A 21150-nucleotide genomic window follows, 5' to 3' on the forward strand; every position below is an offset into this window, starting at 1 on the left:
TTACTTTAATAATGATAATAAAATGGTTATATCTCATGTTTTTTCCTGGTTGACTGAACATTAACCAGCTCAGAATCGCACCCTCGACCTCCCAGGCCTCCGCTGCCCCTCGGCAACACACTCCAGATACAAACACTGTGGTATTTTCCTCCCGGAGTCAAAGAGCTGATGAAACGTCTGCTCTGCCGCTGCAATCGCACACGCTCTGAACTCCAGGAGACAAAGGCGTTTAAGGAGACGACGCAGGACTTGAACCCGTGACCGTCTGGAAAAAGGGCAGAGACTTTACAAAGCTGCGAGTTCAGACAGACAGTTGGGGAAAAAAACCAAAAAAAAAACCCAGAATGAAATCAGGACAATAAAACGTTTGTGTCTGATGTGTCCAGAAATGTCCAGTCCTGTTTTTACAAAAGTGACGGGTCTGAGGTTTATTTTACCACCAGGAGGATGGGAGGGCATCTGAGAGGATTATGACCGGGTTTAAGTCATGTAGTCCTCATGTAGGTCTGGTTTTTGCCCTGGTTTTTAGTCCGTTTTCAGTCCCAATGTAGTCCTTGGTTTAGTCCTCAGTTTAATCCTGGTTTTAGTCCTGGTTTTAGTCCTTGGTTCAGTCCTGGTTTAGTCCTGGTTTAGTCCTGGTTCAGTCCTGGTTCAGTCCTGGTTTAGTCCTTGGTTCAGTCCTGGTTCAGTCCTGGTTCAGTCCTGGTTCAGTCCTGGTTCAGTCCTGGTTCAGTCCTTGGTTTAGTCCTTGGTTCAGTCCTGGTTTAGTCCTGGTTCAGTCCTTGGTTTAGTCCTGGTTTAGTCCTGGTTTAGTCCTGGTTCAGTCCTGGTTCAGTCCTTGGTTTAGTCCTGGTTCAGTCCTTGGTTTAGTCCTTGGTTCAGTCCTGGTTTAGTCCTGGTTCAGTCCTTGGTTTAGTCCTGGTTCAGTCCTTGGTTTAGTCCTTGGTTCAGTCCTGGTTTAGTCCTGGTTCAGTCCTTGGTTTAGTCCTTGGTTCAGTCCTGGTTTAGTCCTGGTTCAGTCCTGGTTCAGTCCTTGGTTTAGTCCTTGGTTTAGTCCTTGGTTTAGTCCTTGGTTCAGTCCTGGTTTAGTCCTGGTTCAGTCCTTGGTTTAGTCCTGGTTTAGTCTTGGTTCAGTCCTGGTTTAGTCCTTGGTTCAGTCCTGGTTTAGTCCTTGGTTCAGTCCTGGTTTAGTCCTTGGTTCAGTCCTGGTTTAGTCCTGGTTTAGTCCTGGTTCAGTCCTGGTTCAGTCCTGGTTCAGTCCTGGTTCAGTCCTGGTTCAGTCCTGGTTTAGTCCTGGTTCAGTCCTGGTTCAGTCCTGGTTTAGTCCTGGTTTAGTCCTGATTCAGTCCTTGGTTTAGTCCTGGTTTAGTCCTGGTTCAGTCCTGGTTCAGTCCTGGTTTAGTCCTTGGTTTAGTCCTGGTTCAGTCCTGGTTTAGTCCTGGTTTAGTCCTGGTTTAGTCCTGGTTCAGTCCTGGTTTAGTCCTTGGTTTAGTCCTGGTTCAGTCCTGGTTTAGTCCTGGTTTAGTCCTGGTTCAGTCCTGGTTTAGTCCTGGTTCAGTCCTGGTTCAGTCCTGGTTCAGTCCTGGTTTAGTCCTTGGTTTAGTCCTGGTTCAGTCCTGGTTCAGTCCTGGTTTAGTCCTGGTTTAGTCCTGGTTCAGTCCTGGTTTAATCCTGGTTCAGTCCTGGTTCAGTCCTGGTTTAGTCCTGCTTTAGTCCTGGTTTAGTCCTGGTTTAGTCCTGGTTTAGTCCTGGTTTAGTCCTGGTTTAGTCCTGGTTTAGTCCTGGTTTAGTCCTGGTTTAGTCCTGGTTTAATCCTGGTTCAGTCCTGGTTCAGTCCTGGTTCAGTCCTGGTTTAGTCCTGGTTTAGTCCTGGTTTAGTCCTGGTTTAGTCCTGGTTTAGTCCTGGTTTAGTCCTGGTTTAGTCCTGGTTTAGTCCTGGTTTAGTCCTTGCGTCTCATCTGTTTATTTGTACATTTGCCTGAAATAGTTTTTAAAGTGAATTTTTTGATTCTTCATGTTTTTATTTGCTGTGGGAGGGCATCTGACACAGAGATACACCTGGTGCATGTTGACACGTCGCAGTGACATCATGCTGGGGGTGTTCTACATGTATCTCTATGGTAGAATATTCAGCAGTTACAATTTAGTCGTTGGACAAACACAAAACTCAAATTCAAATCTAAGTCGCCACGTTTTAAAAAATACTTCATAACTTCATATATTTTACTTCATACAGAATATTTGTGCAGAATGCAGTAAAAATAAAGAAAAAACTCGAATGTGTGTCCAAACTTTTGTCTGCTCTTGTTCTTTTGTAAATGGCAAAAAAAAAAAAAAAAAAACCCTGTCAGAGCAGAAACAAAACAAAAGCCTCAAGTTTGAGACGAGTGAGTCACAAAAACTCAAATCTGTAGAACACGACTCGCCCCAGACCTCACCCTCAACTCTCCATCTCTCACACCTCCTCCCCCTCCCTCCTCCAGAGACCCCACTCTCCTCCCCCTCTCCTTCCCAACTCCTCTCCTCCCTCCAGCCTCCTCCCTCTAGCATCCTCTCCGCTTCTCTCCCCCTCTCCACTCATCCTCTCTCCATCCTCACTCTTGCTCCTCTCCTTCTCTCCTCCCTCTTCTTCCTCCACTCATCCTCCTCCCTCCAGCCTCCTCCCTCCAGCCTCCTCTCCCCCCTCCTCTCTCCACTCTCCTCCTCTCCCACCTCTCCTTCTCCTCCCTCCTCCAGACTCCACTCTCCTCACCCTCTCTCCCTTTCTCCTCCCCCCCTCCCCTCCCCACCCCCAACCCCTTTCCTCCTTCTCTCCTCCCTCTTCTTCCTCCGCTCATCCTCCTCCCTCCAACCTCTTCTGCCTTTCTCCCCCCTCCTCTCCCTCTTTCTCCCCCCTCCTCTCCCTCTTTCTCCCCCCTCTCTCCTCCTCCTCCTCTCCTCCCTCCTCTCCCTCTTTCTCCCCCCTCCTCCTCCTCTCAAAGCTTTCATGGATAAATGGCAGCACTTTTCTCATCGTGTTCATCCTTGACTGGCCCGACATCATCACAAAAGCTGGAGTTTTGCTTCATAAATACTTTTCACTTTCCTTTTAACGGCGTTGATCAAATCCACGTGTGCAGATCTGTCACGAGGACACGCAAGAGCGATACTTTAAGTAAATATACACGATAAAGTAAATATACACGATAAAGTAAATATACACGATAAATGATCATATCGAAAACCCTGAAGAAAAACATTTCACAAAAAACACTTTAGCGCTTACTTTGTGTCGAATTATCTTAAATCTCATCATACGGCCAAAAAATAACAAATATCCCAGTAATGTCAAAAAAAATTTACAAGAAATACTGACCCCAACTCAAAAAAATATATCTGCATCTTCACATATAGAAGGATCAGTGGATACTCAGACTCAGCACCAAATCCACATTTCTTTTCCTTGGTGTAAGTTTGTTGGCGCCGGCCCTCGCGGTGGCGCCGGCCCTCGCGGTGGCGCCATATGTAGCCCTGAGGGAGCTGACGTGACAGTTCCTCCTCGGGGGCAGCAGGGGGCGCTCCTTCAGGGTCACAGATCGAGTGGCAGCAGAATAACAGGAGGAGGATGTTGTGAAGTTCTTGTCCTCGCTGAGGCGAGCGGGCTGGTTGCCATGGCGTCAGTCGTCATAGCAGCTGGACTCGGTAATAAACAAACGCTTGTCCATCGCGCTCAGGTTGGCTGCCGTGGCAACCGCACACTGCATTACAACAGCGTTTCCACTGGACACAAAGTTTAGTCATTGTAGTGTTGACAAAATGAGTAGGACGTAAGTCACAAATTTGACTCATGAAGCAGGACGAGTTTCATTTTAATAAACTGTATTTATGAAGCACAATACAAAACATGACTTAAGATCCATCCTTTCAAAACCTGCTCATAACGAAAGTAAAACCACTCAAACAGTGGACTAAAGTTAAAAATTAAAATGTATTTATAAAACAAGACGATCCTCAACTAAACAGTTGATCTCTGGTCAAAATAAACTCCCACAGGAGTGTTTAAATCAAGAGCCCTGCAGACTCAGGGCAGACGCATCTGCATCTGAGAACAACTGGACACAAGCAACGCCCGACGTCTCCCACCGACCCCCAGAGAGAGTAAAGAAGCATCGAGCAGCGCTTGTCTCCAGTCAAATGAAGCTCATCGAGGCTAGAGCAGTTATTCCGACCGTATCATAGCAACCAAAGAGCCAATCAGGAGCGAGGCTGTTGAAGGTAACGCCCCTCCCACCTGCACCACTGATTTAGCAGAGAGTGGACGCTTAGAAAAACACGAGTGAGAGTAACCTCTGGGGAAAAAGACGCCTAATTTGTCTGTTATTAACGTTCATATCTTGATTTATGGACAAAATAGAGAAATAAAAACCCCAGGATCATGTAGAGGGTTAATACGAACATTTAAGACCAAAACGACGAGTCTGAAGCAGCAGAGACAGAGAGAGGAGACACAGTATTTCAACAGAAAGTGAATTGGAGCTGGAAACGCGCCCACGGTCACCTTTATTTCAAACGCAGCGTCTAGCAGGTTCGCCACGTCCGTTTACATACAGTCTGCGCTCGTCCACGCCGTCCTCTCACACTAAACACCTTCAGCTTTTCTCCTCGTCTCCATTTTCACACTTGTCCTCCGTCGTTTCTTCTCCGTTGTCGTCTTTTGGCTCCTCCTCCTGTCCCTTTTCCTCCTTCTCTCCGTCACCGTGTTTGTTCCCCAGACCCTGCTTGTCCCGGAACACCTCGACCCCCAACATCCGGAGGTAATGGAGTCTCTCGTTGCGAGGTACAAAGGCTCGGATTGATGTTTTTCCTCTCCAGCCGCACAGCTGGATAGGACACTGCGGCTCTGTGGGGTTACTGATAAAAATACAGTGTTCAGAGTCAGATATTTAACAAAAAAACTCAACAAAATATACGTGGTGAAAGCAGGTAAGGTAAAAGTAAAATATAAAACAACTTACTTTGGGTTCGGAATATACTTGAGCACGATGCTGCCCATTCCTGCAAATAAAACACAAACACATGAAGCGTTAACAGCAAAAACATGTCAGCGTTTTGAAAAAATAGCCAAAAAAAATTATTAAAAAGGGATGGAACTGTTAGCGTCACTACTTCCTGTCCAATTTTATCTCTACGGCTGTGTCCGAATGTCCTACAGGGGGCGCTATTTAGGGGTCACGCCATTTTTAACGCTGTCGGAACTGACCGAGGAATGAAAAAGCACAAAAAGCACTCAAAATTTCCCACAATGCACCGTGAAAAGCGGCGTGTATCAGCGGTCACTCGACTGTTTACGTCAAATGAAGCTTGAGAAAAACTTGTGCGGTTATTATTCGATCATTATTTATGACAGAAATAAACTTTTATCAGAGTTTAACCTCGACTTTTTTCACCCAGACTCAGAGTCACGTGACCTGAAACGCTAAAGCTAATTTTGAGGCGTAATAAATATTTAAAAAAAACACCACAAACTGAAGTATTCTACATTTTTAAATAACGGCAGTGTTTATTTTAATGAATTTGAATTTTAACAGGTTGTTTATTTTATGTTTTCTGATTTTAATAAAAGTAACTGTTAGCTTTGCGACAGTTAGCGAGCTAGCATGCTACTGTGCACAGAAACTATTATGTTTTGACAGGATTGCAGTAAAATACATCTGTCTTTTAGTTAAATTACTAAAGTAAAAGTAGACGTCTAAGATTTAAGCTGAAAAAAAACTTGTGCGGTTCTTATTCGATCATTATTTATGACAGAAATCAACTTTTATCAGAGTTTAGCCTCGACTTTTTTCACCCAGACTCAGAGTCACATGACCTGAAACGCTAATGCTAATTTTTTAGACGTAATAAGTATAAAAAAAAAACACAAATTGAAGTATTCTACATTTTAAAACAATTATGCAGTGTTTATTTTAATCAATTTGAATTTTAATACATTGTTTATTTTACGATTTCCAATTTTAATAAAAGTAACTGTTAGCTTTGCGATAGTTAGCGAGCTAGCATGCTACTGTGCACAGAAACTATTATGTTTTGACAGGATTGCAGTAAAATACATCTGTCTTTTAGTTAAATTACTAAACTAAAAGTAGACGTCTAAGATTTAAGCTGTAAAAGGAAACACTGAACATAAATAATAAATTAAAAACTTGTCTGATTCATTACAGACTCTAACGACTAAAGTGTAACAACATTGTAGATTTTTAATAGTTTTTGTGGTTTAAATCTGCTCTTGGGTTGTTGCGTCAGTGGCAAAAATCTGTTTCAATATTATCGTTCATCATTTATATTTACTTCAGTGATATTCACCTTATTCTGGACGCCAACGTCGTCATTTCGGTTGTATTATTTTGTGATTTTGACAGCACGTAAATAAGTTCAGCACAAACTACAGAGGCGTTTTAAATCCTACAGAGAATCGTGAGGTGTTGATTTGTTCGCCACGTGAACATAGAACATTTTACACAAATAAACACGACTTTATATCAGATTTTTGAGGCGAAACCTTTAGTAAATTCGCCACTGAAAAGAACCCGGAAGTGCCACCACAAAGAAAGCGCAGTTTGGATGGAAAAACGGAAGCCGAATGAGGTCAGTATCGAAGTTTAAATTTAATCCGCTCCATATAAGCTCAATCGGACATTAATGTGACACAAGAACAAAGACACGACACTGGAGACGCACCGATCTTCTTGGCCTGAGCGTGAGCCTCGTCTTGTAGTTTGCTGAGATAAGGATTCTCCTGCGTTAGCAAAACTTTAACATCCTCCACGCTCACGGTGATCATCCGGGAGCGAATGTACGGCTGGACTGTGTAGATCCCCTGAGAATAAAACACACAACACACTCAGGGTTAGAACGCGACGCACTCAGGGTTAGAACGCGACGCACTCAGGGTTAGAACGCGACGCACTCAGGGTTAGAACGCGACGCACTCAGGGTTAGAACGCGGCGCGGTCAGGGTTAGAACGCGACGCGGTCAGGGTTAGAACGCGACGCGGTCAGGGTTAGAACGCGACGCACTCAGGGTTAGAACGCGACGCACTCAGGGTTAGAACACGGCGCGGTCAGGGTTAGAACGCGGCGCGGTCAGGGTTAGAACGCGGCGCGGTCAGGGTTAGAACGCGACGCGGTCAGGGTTAGAACGCGACGCGGTCAGGGTTAGAGCGCGACGCGGTCAGGGTTAGAGCGCGGCGCGGTCAGGGTTAGAGCGCGGCGCGGTCAGGGTTAGAACGCGGCGCGGTCAGGGTTAGAACGCGGCGCGGTCAGGGTTAGAACGCGGCGCGGTCAGGGTTAGAACGCGGCGCGGTCAGGGTTAGAACGCGGCGCGGTCAGGGTTAGAACTCGTTAGAACGCGACAGGGTCAGGGTTAGAACGCGGCGCGGTCAGGGTTAGAACGCGGCGCGGTCAGGGTTAGAACGCGGCGCGGTCAGGGTTAGAACTCGTTAGAACGCGACAGGGTCAGGGTTAGAGCGCGGCGTGGTCAGGGTTAGAACGCGGCGCGGTCAGGGTTAGAACGCGACGCCGTCAGGGTTAGAACGCGGCGCGGTCAGGGTTAGAACGCGACGCCGTCAGGGTTAGAACGCGGCGCGGTCAGGGTTAGAACGCGGCGCGGTCAGGGTTAGAACACGACGCCGTCAGGGTTAGAACACAGATCAGCTCTACACTATACGTTACTTATTTATGACATTCCACCACTGATTCAGACAGAATACTACACAAAGTACAAGTAGTAATGTACTGTACTTAAGTAAACAGTTTAGTTATCTGTACTTTACGTAAGTACATTTTACAGTGGGTACTTTTTACTTTTCGTTTACTACATTTGAGAGCAGGTAAAAACAAAACTTAAAACAAAATCACTACATTTGAAGCTTTAAACGACCTCGAAATCTCTGAAATACATTTACTTTTTACTCTTAAAGTATCACATGAAAAAATCTACTTGAGTATTAAAGCACCCCTTTAAAAATGTACTTCTACTTTTACCACTGTATCTACACGTTACCTAAGTACATTTTACAGTGTGTACTTTTTACTTTTACTTGAGTACATTTGAGAGCAGTATCTGTACTTTCTACTCCACTACATTTTTGAGCAGGACTGAAAAGTAAAAGTATTTTTTTATCGTGTGAGATCTGCTGAAAAGGCTGAGGGTTCATTTTTAACACGTTCATAATTTGAACAAAACAAAAATATACAAAACAGATGGAAAAAAACTAAACAAAATCACCACATTTGAAGCTTTAAAACCTTAAAATATATACGTAAAATACTTACTTTTTACTCTTTAAGTACATTTTTAAACAGGTAACTTAATACTTTTACAGGTAATTTAATACTTTTTTTTTTTTTTTTTTCATCTGATACTTTTACTTTTGAGTATTCAGCACAAATCTTTATCAAAATCACCACATTTGAAGCTTTTTACGACCTCAAAATCTCTGCGAAATACATTGACTTTTTACTCTTTTAGTACATTTTAACACTTTTACTTAAGTAGATTTTTCATTTGATACTTTTTAGTTGTTGTTTTTTTGGCTCCAGTATCTGTACTTTCAAAATGGAGTAACTTCTTCCACCATTGGCTTCCTCAAAATCCAGATAAACAGGGAAATACTGTTTAATTTGATTTGTTTTTGATTTTTTTTTTATCTTAACACAACCAAGAGTCGTCTCAAAACACTGGATTGACGAGTTGAATGTTTTTTTTTTACCTCCTGGGCGAGTCTAAACGCACATCCAAACTCTTCTCCGTCACTGTTGCGAGACCACACCTTCACTCCGGTGTTTATGACCTAAGAAAACAAGATTGAAACAAGTTTTTAACCCTCTGGTGCACAGCGGTCACTGCAGTGGACAGATACTAAAACAACTTTCTCTTTAATGCATTGGTTTAAATGGTGGAGCCTCTGGAGTGCTCTCTGCTGCCACACTCCATTAAGGTCCATTCAGTGGTCACTCGGTGTAACTGCAAGTAAATTTCCTTGGTTTTTGATTGTTTTTCTTATTCAGGCCTAAACATTGCACCTACACAGTGTTGAAATTCCCCCAAAAAATGTTGAAATGTTTTTCAAAGCATAAAAAGAAACATGTGTCTGTATATTTACAATAGAACACAAGTTAATTCATTTTTACAGGCAGCTCACAATGTTGTTTCACGTCCTGAGAAGAATAAAAACACTTCAGAAAAAAAAAATCTTGACCAAGGCTTTCATAATTCATGCATCAGAGGGTTAAACGTGTAAAAACCCGTGTGGAAGATCTCCATGTGACCCTCAGTCGACGTAACCGTGTCCCTAAAAACGAGGTCGGCTTTTTGTTATAATAATTCAATGTTGTGGTTCTCGAGATGATGAACCGATCACAGAGTCTCTTATTTGCGTTGCCAGTTTCAACGCAAAACAAAAAACGGCTCGCTCTGAACTAAATCCACGCTAAACGGAGTGGCGGAGTGTTCGTCCACTGATCTGAAGGTTGGTGGTTCGACTCCCGCTCTTAGATATAAACCTCACTGGTGGAGCTGCCGGTGAATTTCAGCTCCCACAGATTAATACTGTCATTGCGTAAAGTGACATGAAGGTGGAAAAGTGCTGTACAGTGGTCCCTGCTTCTAAAAATAACCCACAACAGGCAAAATCCGTGAAGTATCAGCTTTATTTTTTACATTATTCTCTCCGTTTTTGTCTGTAAAACCCCTCACCACACACTTTATACACTTTTCTCACACAGGCGTTAACATTTTCTCACATTTCTCTCTCGTTTAAACTCTCTCAAAGTTCAAACCTTCGTAGGCGTCTTTGTCGGTGCAGAACGTTTCATCGACATTGTGGGTTTTGTCGGGGAGAAAACAAATCGCAAACGTACAGCACTTCAGAGTCACACTGAGATCCAACGTTTATGTAAATTTGTCTGAACACATTCTGTACTGGACAGGAGACACGGCACGGAGGAGACTGATGGACAATGGTCTACAGTCCAACAGCCAATCAGGACGCACGACACAATGGTCTACAGTCCAACAGCCAATCAGGACGCACGACACAATGGTCTACAGTCCAACAGCCAATCAGGACGCACGACACAATGGTCTACAGTCCAACAGCCAATCAGGACGCACGACACAATGGTCTACAGTCCAACAGCCAATCAGGACGCACGACACAATGGTCTACAGTCCAACAGCCAATCAGGACGCACAACACAATGGTCTACAGTCCAACAGCCAATCAGGACAAAGAACACAATGGTCTACAGTCCAACAGCCAATCAGGACGCAGGACACAATGGTCTACAGTCCAACAGCCAATCAGGACGCAGGACACAATGCCGCGTCTCCTGAAGTGCTGTATGTTTGCAATTTGTTTTCTCCCCGACAAAACCCACAATGTCGATGAAACGTTCTGTGGACAAACTTCAAAAATGCGCTTTAAATAAGTCCAAGGTCGTAAGAATTGGTTACGATGAACAAAGTTAACTCAGCTGGTGCAGATCCTTCATTCTCCGCAGTTATGTTAATGACAAATATATGAAAAGCCCGTAGTTTATAGTTTATATGTTTATACAGGAGACAGACACAGCACCACCTGTGGAGGAGCTACAAGGTGGAGTACTGTGGGGATTTGGGAGAGGCGCGCTCCATCTGTTCACTCTCATCTCGCTGAAGAGCAAAAACATACACAAAACAACCCGTCTAGACCGTGTAAAACAGTCACAACAGCGAAATAACAACCTCAGGATCATGTAGCGCGGGTTAATACGAACATTTAAGACCAAAATGAGTCTGACGGCAGCAGTTTTTCAAGAGAAAGTGAATTGGAGCCAGAGTTAAAGGAGCCGAAAGCGCGTCTATGATCACTTCCTGCGCGCGATGGCTAGCAGGTTAGCTACGTCCATTTATATAAACAAACAGTCAATGGCTCATGTATAAAACAAAGTACAAATCCTGCAGTGTCGTGTGATTCAAAACATGTCAAACGCTTAAAACATTGGTGTCCAAACTACGGCTCGGGGGCCAAACGCGGCGCTCAGACCAGTTTTTATTGGTCCTTATTGATCAGGAGCAGTACTTTTAACAGCAAATTAAACTATTTCTACCACTACAACCACAAAACATCAAATTATATTGTAATACAGATCTAAAATTAATGTGTTTCAAGTCTTATTAACACACGGCGGCTCTGTCAAAGATGTGTTTAAAGCGCCGCACTGACGGATCAACGGATTGTGGAATATGTTTGGAGATGTGGTCCTCGATTAAAAAAAAAAAGTTTGAGCACCTGTGGCTTAGACAAACCTTCATACGCTCACTGTTGTTGAGGAGAACGTTGCGCAGCTCCTTGGACACCATGTACAGATGCCTCTTCTTGCCTTCGTGCGTCCTGGTTAAAACGTTCAGTTTGGGAAAGTCTGGAGACAAGTCGTAAAAGGATCTGGAGAAACGAAGACGAGACAAACGAGCGTTAAAAGATCAAATGTTAAACGAAACTGACTCGTGTGATGTTTAAGTCGCGTTATAATGTCGTTAACGCATCAAAAACAGACCTGGAGTTGTGTTTTGTTTCATTCACACATGTTTGAGTTTCACTTTATTATTAGTCTGTAACATCTCCAAAGCTCAAAATGCGACGTTCCACCTTGTGATGTCATCAAGTGGTAGTTTCCAAGTTAATAACAGCTCCTTTTACCTTTAGTTCGGTAGCAGATTGACAATTCCAGATTCGCTGAAATGATCCAAATGATTATAGAAATGAAGGTGTGTGGAGTTTAAAAACACAGTGGAGCACTTCCTGTATCACCACACGATGACATCACAAGGTGGAACACAGTGTTTTTTTTTCCAGTTTGAGAGAAGAACTCAGCCTAAATCTGCAGGTTTGTGCGTTAAACATGTGAGAATGAAACAAAAAAACACAACTCCAGGTCTGTTTGTGACGAGGAAACGACATTAGAACAGATCAGAAAATAAGAGTAACATGAAAAAGGTTCATTAAAAAAATCGACTTAAGTAAAAGTATTAAAGTACCCGTTTAAAAATGAACTTAAAGAGTAAAAAGTGAAAGTATTTCTCACAGATTTTGAGTCTTTAAAGCTTCAAATGTGGTGATTTTAATAAAGATTTGAGCTGAATTTTGTTCAACAGAATCAATAGTTTTTTTCTACGTGTTTTTATTTGTATATTTTTGTTTTGTTCAAATTGTGAACGTGTTAAAAATAAACCCTCAGCCTTTTCAGCAGGTCTCAAACTATAATAAAAATACTTTTGTGGAGTAGAAAGTACAGATACTTCTCTCAAATGTAGTGAAGTAAAAAGTATCCACTGTAAAATGTACTTAAGTAAAGAACAGATACCTAAAATGTATACTTCAGTGCATGTACTCTATTACTTTTACTCGGTTACGTTCCACCACTGATGTAATCTAAATATATGTCTGAAGTATCTGTACATACTGTATTGTAGTAAACACGGGGTCGTCTTCAGTCAGAAACACAAATGGGTCTTCCTTGTATCCAAAAAGCTTCATCTTCTTGTTTGGTGGAGGTCTGTAAAAAAAAAAAAAAAAAAAAAAAAAAGTACAGTAAAACATAAAGCAAACGATGCCGAACCTTATATAATACAAGAGTAATTTCCTGTATTTACTTTGTGTATCTCCACATCAGAATTACACATAATACTGTCCCCATTACAACACAAACTTTATTACACAAAATGGACTCAAAATGGAGCTTTATGTCGTGTTCTAAAGCTGTTACCTCCCCAAAAACAGACCTGGAGTTGTGTTTTGTTTCATTCACACATGTTTGAGTCACACTTTATTATTAGTCTGTAACATCTCCAAAGCTCAAAATGCGACGTTCCACCTTGTGATGTCATCAAGTGGTAGTTTTCAAGTGGACAGCTCCTTTTACCTTTAGTTCAGTAAAAATAAGTACCAATTCCAGAGCTGAAATGATCCAAATGATTCTATAAATGAAGGTTTGTGGAGTTTAACAACACAACGGAACACTTCCTGTATCGCCACATGTTTGTTTTGTGTGTTAAACATGTGTAAATGAAAAAAAAACACAGCTCCAGGTCTGTTTGTGATGACGACAAAATCAGGAAACCGTGTAATTTGGGCCTTTTAAGTTCCTATTCTGCTCAGACCACGTCACGCCGAGGCCAATCTGATTAATCCTCTATTGAAAATAATCAATAATAAGGAAATGACTTCACTCGTAAGCGCTTTGGTCGAGTGCAGTGGAGCGTTTGCGAGTCCCTAACGTCTGCCCTGCTCCATTTGTTTATTTATTACGGCTCCAGATACCGTGACTCACCCACACACTCCATCTTGTTTAGCACTGGTCTCCTGGGCCGCCGCCGCCGCCTCAGCTCCTTTGGGCGCCTCGTTTTCAGCCTGGGCGTCCCCCGTCGTCTCCGCCCCGTCATCCACAGAGCTCTCGGGGAAATTGTCCGAGTCTGGGGGGGCGGACGGGGCTGTGGGGACGTCCTTCCTCACCTGGACGTCACAGAGGCGGTAAAACACAAGCCAATCTGGTAATAATGTGGGTTTTTTTTGTTTGTTTTTGTTCATAAATTACCTTTGGATATCTTTTGTTCCATGGCATTGGTGCTTTCTTAAACAGAACAGCCACAAAGAAACCCCCCGTGTTCTGATGATGAGGCAGAATCCGCATACTGTCAGCACACACACACACACACACATTAGTACATTTATTTCAGATGTTGGACTTTATTAACACTGCCCCCTAGAGTGAGCTTTTTCTCTACAGCATGAACAGACAACAATGAGGCCGGGGGAAGCTTAAACAATGGCGCGCTCTACTGGACAAAGTCATTTAAGCAGAAAACACAAGATAAAATTACATCATAGTGAGATCTCAGCGCTGCCAAGAAAAAAAAAGCAGGTAAAAGCACGAAAAACATGGAATTTATGCTTTAAAAATAAATGTTGTATTACGTTTTTTTAGATGGATATGAGTCACAGACTGTTTTAAGTGAGTGCGACGTCAACAGCAGCGTTCAGCTCCAAATGACGGGAAAAAAGACGCCTGATTTGTCTGTTATTAATGTTCAGATCTTGATTTACGGACGCAATAGTGAAATAAAAACCCCAGAATCATGTAGAGGGTTAATACGAACATTTAAGACCAAAATGAGTCTGACAGCAGCAGAGACGGAGAGAGGACACGGCTTTTCAAAAAACAAAAAATAAACTCAAAATAAAATCCAAATAAACTCATAATAACTAAAAAGAAAAAAAGAAAAAACTCAAAATAACAAAAAAAAAAAAAAAAAAAATCCAAATAAACTCAAAATAACTTCAAAAAGAGGAAAAAACTCAAAATAACTAAAAGAAAAATAAACTCAAAATAACAAAAAAAATTAAATAACTTTAAAAAAAAGAGAAAAAACTCAAAACAAAAAAAAGCTTAAAATAACAAAAAAAAGAAAAAAATCTAAATAAACTCAAAATAACTAAAAAAAAAAAAAATTAACAAAAAAACGGGAACACATTACACCTGTTTTGATGTCCCTACATTGTCTCCCCATCTCTTATCGAATTGACTTTAAAATCCTTTTGTTTGTCTTTAAATGCCCCCACGGCCTCGCTCCACGGTATCTGTCCGACCCTCTGCTCCTGCTCGCTCAGGTCTGCAGATCTTTCACTGTTAGTGGTCCCCAAAAAACGAGGAGGAAACTTCGAGGGGACCTTCTCTGTGGCTGGTCCCAAACTGTGGAACGCGTTGCCCCTGCACCTTAGACAGGCTGAGGCGCTTTGTACTTTTAAATCAGCTCTTAAAACGCACTTTTACTCTTTAGCTTTTTATTGATATGTTGACTTTTGTAGGGTACAGTTTGTAGTTATTTATTTGTCTGTCTGTCATTTATCTGTGTTTTCAAATGTCTGTTGCGTCCTGCACTTTGTTGTTTTTAAAGTGCATTAGAAATAAAGTTGGATTGGATTGTTGTGAGAATGTGTTTTTCAGCTTTTTGCATGATCTAATTTAACTAAAACGACTCCATTTTGTATTTGACTGATCATTACTGTCTGTGTCATGTTTAGACCGAATGTTTTGGGCCTATATCCTGTTTTCTGTCCGTCATCAAACTGCCAATGTGAATGTTGATGCAAATTCGCTTGCGTGGCACATTTACACACTGCACTAACACACGCCGATTAAAGCGCACTGTCCCATCTTTTAATAAATAAACATAAAAAGTCACCATCTCTCCAAATGCATGTTGGCCAACTTCTCTGCGTCTTTCGGGGGGAACATGGTCGGTCTGATCTGCGTGTGGCGACTCGTAGGAACCGCGGCCCAGTCTGAAAACCACTGTCCGTCTTTAGTCATGAGCTGCACACATAAAAGGTAAAAGTATAAATGTACAAACTGTTCTGCCGTGTGGTATTATTGGCAGATACTGGGTCATATTAGACAGAATACCTTCCACGAGGTGACACCAGGCATCCACTTGAGACCTGGGAGATCAGCTGATGCGTCGACGAGCTCCAGAGATCCTGCCAAAGTGGATGACAAATATTTAATTATGTCATTTTACTGATTCGGTTAGTTACCTCTGAAGCATTTTTTGGCTCCATCTTTGCAGTTTTGTTGTATAACTCTTTTAAAAATCATTGTTGTACTGAGGATCAAGCACAGACTGTGTAAAGAAGTGGACTAGGTGAGATAATATCGTTTATCATGATAAAAAGGATGGACAATAATCGTTCGTGACACTTTTTATATAATCGTGATAATCGGCCGAACAAAGATAATCACCATTGTGTCTCCAGAATGTGCAGAAAAAAACTACTTCTCCCTGATCACTCGTTTTGAAGTACAATACTTTAACAGTTGTTTAAATAAGGAACCTGTCCATAATATTAAAATTGTAATTATTCATATCCAGAACATTTTTAAAGTCTCAGCCACAATAATTATCGTGATGTAATTGTTGATCGCAATTATTTTGGCCATGATACTAATCATGACACCAAATTTCAATATCGTCCCATTGCCTTTAGAGCAAAGTTCCACATTCGGAATTCTGACCACGAGTATCATAGCAACCAAAGAGCCAATCAGGAGCAAGGACGTTGAAGGTAACGCCTCTTCCTGCCCACATCGCTGGTTTAGCCGGGAGTGGGCACTTGGCAACGCTGTCAATCAAACCTGTTGCTAACACTAGGGAAAGATACACGGGGAAAGAAAGTGTTTGATTTGTCGCTTATTAAATGTTAATATTTTGATTTATCGACACAATAGTGAAATAAAAACCCCAGGATCATGTAGAGGGTTAATACGAACATTTAAGACCAAAATGACGAGTCTGACAGAGAGAGGGGACACAGTTTTCTAAGGTAAAGTGAACTGGATCCCGTCAATGGAGCAGGTAGAGCACTAACTTCCTATTTGAAAACGCGGCAACACAAACGTGACAAAACAAACCGCTTGTGATCAATTAAACCACTTATCATTGCGTAGTTTGGCTCTGAAGGTCAAGGGCGGTCAGTCGAAAAAACGTGATCCTCACCTTCGCTCTTTTCCAGCAGGGCGGCGATAACGGCCTCGTCCTCGATGGGGTTGAGAGAACAGGTGGAGTAGACCATCCTGCCTCCTACCGCCAGCTGTTCCACTCCACGTACGGCAATGCGCAGCTGGAGTCTGGAAACCGCATTCGCATTAGGTTCTGTGGTGCGACAGCTCGAGTACAGAGAGGTGATTACACAGAGACCTGCTTCACTCACCCGTGGAGATGCAGGCTGTTACTCGTGGTCCACTTCTTCCAAACGTCAATATTCTTCCTCATTGTGCCGTCGCCACTGTAGGACACAGGTTACACACTTTAGACTCGTTATCCAATCCAGCTTTATTTATAACGCACTTTAAAAACACAGTCGACCAAAGTGCTATACACAGGTTAAACACAAAAAAAACATGAGACACAATAACATTAAAAACAGAACGTGATAAATGTCAACTCTTTACACTGAGTTAAAAGCCAAGCTAAAAAAATGAGTTTTAAGAAGAGATTTAAAAACAGGAAGTGCGTCGGTGCATTCCAGAGTCTTGGAGCAGCCACTGAAAAAGCCCGATCTCCCTAAGTTTCCTTTTTGGCTCAGGGACCACGAGGAGAACCCGACCTGCAGACCTGAGAGAGCGGGAGTGAGCGTGTGAGGCACCAGCAGCTCAGACAGATACAGAGGGGCCAGGCCACGCAGACGATTAAAAACAAATAGAAGAATCTTAAAATCAATGCGAAACTGAACACGTAGTCAATGGAGAGATTTGAGAACGGGAGTTATGTGATCAAATTTCCGAGAACCAGTTAAAAGACGAGCAGCAGCGTTCTGGACGAGCTGAAGACGGGAAAGTAAGGTTTTGTTGAGACCTGAGTGTAAGGCGTCGCAATAATCTGTCGAGATAAAAGAGTGGATTAAAGTTTCAAAATTATGTCGAGATAAAAATGATTTTACTTTTGCCTCAGCTGAAAAAAACTGGTCTTTACAACTGCCTTAATTTGAGCATCAAGTTTCAAACTAGAGTCAAGCTTAACACCCAGGTTTGTGACATCAGGGTTTATTGCCTCGGTCAAGGAGCCCAACTCAGGAGAAATAACAGCAGTTGAATCACCAGGAGTAAGCAACACAACTTCAGTTTTATTCTCATTAAAATGGAGAAAATTGCAAGCCATCCATGCTTTCACCTCACTAAGACAAACTAGAAGGTCCTTAGACTGCGTTCACACTTGAGAGGTCGACCTAAAAGACCATTCACGCCGGTGTGAAGCAACAGTCGCACGGAACCGAAGTAAACGGCTGATCCGAGAGTGTTTCAAACTGACTGGAGCAGGGTGAGCGCGGCTGACCTCGTGCTGAGCTATGCAGCTTTGGGGAAAAAAAAAAAAAAAAAGAAGCTGCAGTTTGACGTGTTCATCTGAATCGTTTGAAGGGAATCGGGATCGAGTTAATATCAGTGACAGGTGAAGCGAGCTCATTCACGGGGCTCTGACGCTTGAAGCTCGTTGTCATGGAGATAAGTTCTTTGATCCGCTGATGGGCTCTCACGTGGCTCATGGTGTTTGGAGTGAATGACGCGTCGTGTGAGTGCGAAAACGGCCTTGTCCATATGAACTTTCTACAGGTTGGGCTCCTGACGACTACTTTACCGACTTTTACTGCCATAATTTTGATTTATATTTTATTTAAATAATGTTAATGTTAATAATATGTTATGTGGTATTTTAGTGTTTTATTTTGGTAGTCAGGTAGGAACTGTTGTTGTTTTGTTTGGTTCCGCTTGACCGCTGAAAAGGGACGCACGCCTGGTTTACCTGCAAAGTGTGGAGTGTCTGCAAGGTATATTAAAGTTACAATTAAAGTTACAAAGTTAATCAAAGTAAAGCTCATTCTACCTCCTAAATTTGGGTCAACCAGCGAGGTATGTGTTTGTAATTTCATGTGTTATTTTATGTCCTTTATTTATTATATTTCTAATTGTAATCTATGTAAATGATTTAGTTCGACGGTGGTTCGGTGGCTTTGACGGCGATGGTGATGTTGGCATCTACAATCAATTCATCAAGATTCATCCAACCGTCAGTAAAAGAACTCTTTATTGACACGAGGAGGTGGCGTGATACCGACTTCATCCCTTGCTCGACATTTCTATTTTACGTTTGGAAGAGTCTTGTTTGTAAAAGTAGTCTGTTGCCCTGGTTAGAGACAAAGTATTGTTAAGATTAAACGTGACGGCTTTTGTAACTGCCATTGGTTTATTTACAAAGATGTTCATGTCATAAGCTCCACATGGCCTGGAGTACGCAAAATGTTCTTATCCAAAAACACAGCAACCACATCAGACTTCCAACCCTCTATTATGATTATCTGAATGTGAATCCTACAGAAAACACTCCATCACCAGCCCATCCCCTTCACAAACCTGCAGGGCACGTCACACAAGATGCGATCATAAAAGAGGATGTCCCTTTTTCCGTCGGCGGTGATGTGTAAAGTGGGAATACAGGAAGCGTCGTGGTTGATGACCATAATACACGGACTGTTCAGACGCTTGGCCTGATGCACCAGCAGGTAGCAGCGTTTGTTATCCACGTCATTGGCAATAACGAAACCCTCTGAAATCCAAACGCGGCATTTTAAAAACATACATACGCCGTGTAGTAAAGCAGCCGATTGTGTGTTCAGTGTTTCTAACCAGGAAAAGGCACGTCCATGTCCGAGTGCAGCATCTCTATGAGCTGGGCTGTTTTCGACCCCGGAGCAGCGCACATGTCCAAAATCTACACACAGCAGTGATTAACGTCTGCGTCCTGATCAATAAAACAAACGGCTTCACCTTATGATGTGGTTCGATCTTCATGAGTAGAGGAGGAATCATACTGACAGCTTCTTGTCTGCTGATGTTACCCTGAAAACACAAGAGTTACTTTAGCTTTACATAAGACTCACATAAAACACAGGAGTGAATCAATCATTTGGTTAAAATAACACGCCAACACTTCAGGGCTGAAACACACTTTATGAAGCAAAAACAAATGTGCTCACTTATACTTGAATTTACTCACAGACTCGGTCTCACTGACTAAAAACTGATGGAACTTCTCCAGCAGCGGTGACTTCCGGATGATCTTCCTGCTCATGTTGGTGTGCCAGGCCTGCTCGTCGGGATACCTGCAGAAGGGTCAAAGTTCAAATGCTGCAAATACAACGTTCGTATAAGAAGTCTTACCAACTTAGTGGCTGCGGTGCTTCGATCATCTGTCCATCAATCTCCAGGTCCTGAATGTCTTTGAAATACTTGTCCTTCAGACAGTGGAGGATCTCTTTGGCGTGGCTGTGATGAAATGACACTTTAAACAACTCATTATTTGCATAACTCTAGACTAAACACATACTGCATTGTGCTTTAGTGGAGTTTTTAGTGACAAACACACCTCTTGTATCCAGTGATGCGTATAGTTGCAGGCAGGGGCTCCCTCAGGGCCTCCATGAACTGCTCAAACTCTCCATCAGGAACAAGCCCCTGTTCTTTGTAATAATGCTCAAAAAGTTTGTTTTCTTTCACAATGTCAGCGTAACCTGCGCCCCAGCCCTGAAACACAGACATGATGTTAAAATCTCAGGAGATTCGCTTCAGTGTTCAGTGTTTTTTTCATCACAGATCTGCACGTGTCTGAATCACTGCATCTAGACCCACAGATGCTCTACACGGGTCTGTGGAGTTTTAGAGGCAGACTGACTGAGACTCACAGCGTTGTCTCTGTCGTCTCTTCCTCCAGGTTGGTTTTTCTGTCTTTGTCTGCTTCTTTTGCCCATGTTTGAATATCGCACAAATCTGCACAAAACCCCGCGGAACAACGTCCTGCTCGAGTCAAAGAAAACGCGCAGATAAATAACAAACTACAAGAGTTTGAGTTTGTTTGGATGTGAAGCTTTCTCCGTCTCTACAGTGCGCTGCTGCTGTGACGCATGTGTAGACCCACGCTGCCGTGACGTAGTGACGCCGCACGTGAGTCAGGACCCCACAGGAGGCCAACAGTCCGCCTGAACAAAACACTTTAGAGAACAAATAAAACACATTAGATCATATAAACCGACGCGCGTGTTTTTCTCTGATAAATTAATTATAATTTAACAAAACTGAAACTCATAAACCCATGTTAAACGACTCCAAACTGAACAAGATCATTTTTTAGAAGATGAAAAGCTTTTGATTGGCTTGTGGTCACGTGGGCTGTTCATTCCAGGGACGTCACTAGACTCATTTTACTGAACCACGTGCCCCAGTATAAACCAACTGTGCCCCAGTATGGAAAGAAAGCACCTAATGACATGAGGAGTGTCCTGCCCCCGTGTGCAGATCACAATATGAGCTATACTGTACATAAGTTCAGAGTATACGTTACAGTTCTGTGATACAGTCGACCGTAGTAAGCGGGACGGCCAGATACAGCGGGACGGGCTGTACATAACATAAATGGTGCAGCCCAGTGTTTTAACAGATGATTGAGGCTTTAATTTAGTCAGGGGTCTGTCCACAGCCCGGTGTAATGCTGCGACTCACCTGATGGGGACGCCAGACCACCTGCAT

At 42.7% G+C, this 21150-nt stretch overlaps 1 protein-coding gene and 1 long non-coding RNA gene across 2 annotated transcripts; one reads left to right on the forward strand and one right to left on the reverse strand.

Moving 5' to 3' along the window:
• Positions 1-600: 600 nt before the first annotated feature.
• LOC129456643 (uncharacterized) lies at positions 601-1870 on the forward strand. The gene is made up of 3 exons (XR_008648877.1): positions 601-857; positions 1067-1179; positions 1325-1870. It is a non-coding gene; the product is annotated as an uncharacterized LOC129456643 (long non-coding RNA).
• A 1951-nt stretch (positions 1871-3821) lies between these two features.
• nsun2 (NOP2/Sun RNA methyltransferase 2) lies at positions 3822-20526 on the reverse strand. Its single transcript, XM_033975456.2, has 19 exons — positions 20310-20526; positions 19994-20151; positions 19789-19893; positions 19625-19730; positions 19396-19467; positions 19255-19339; positions 18982-19174; positions 16788-16862; positions 16574-16704; positions 15484-15557; positions 15263-15393; positions 13615-13711; positions 13351-13532; positions 12484-12576; positions 11330-11465; positions 8751-8831; positions 6718-6856; positions 4995-5034; positions 3822-4890 (listed from the first exon to the last, which is right to left on the reverse strand). Exons 1-19 carry the CDS (start codon positions 20373-20375, stop codon positions 4629-4631), a joined length of 2226 nt encoding a protein of 741 aa, XP_033831347.1. The 5' UTR covers positions 20376-20526; the 3' UTR covers positions 3822-4628.
• Positions 20527-21150: the final 624 nt, after the last annotated feature.

Source organism: Periophthalmus magnuspinnatus, chromosome 11, assembly GCF_009829125.3.
Source record: "Periophthalmus magnuspinnatus isolate fPerMag1 chromosome 11, fPerMag1.2.pri, whole genome shotgun sequence".
Taxonomy (NCBI): Eukaryota; Metazoa; Chordata; class Actinopteri; order Gobiiformes; family Gobiidae; genus Periophthalmus; species Periophthalmus magnuspinnatus.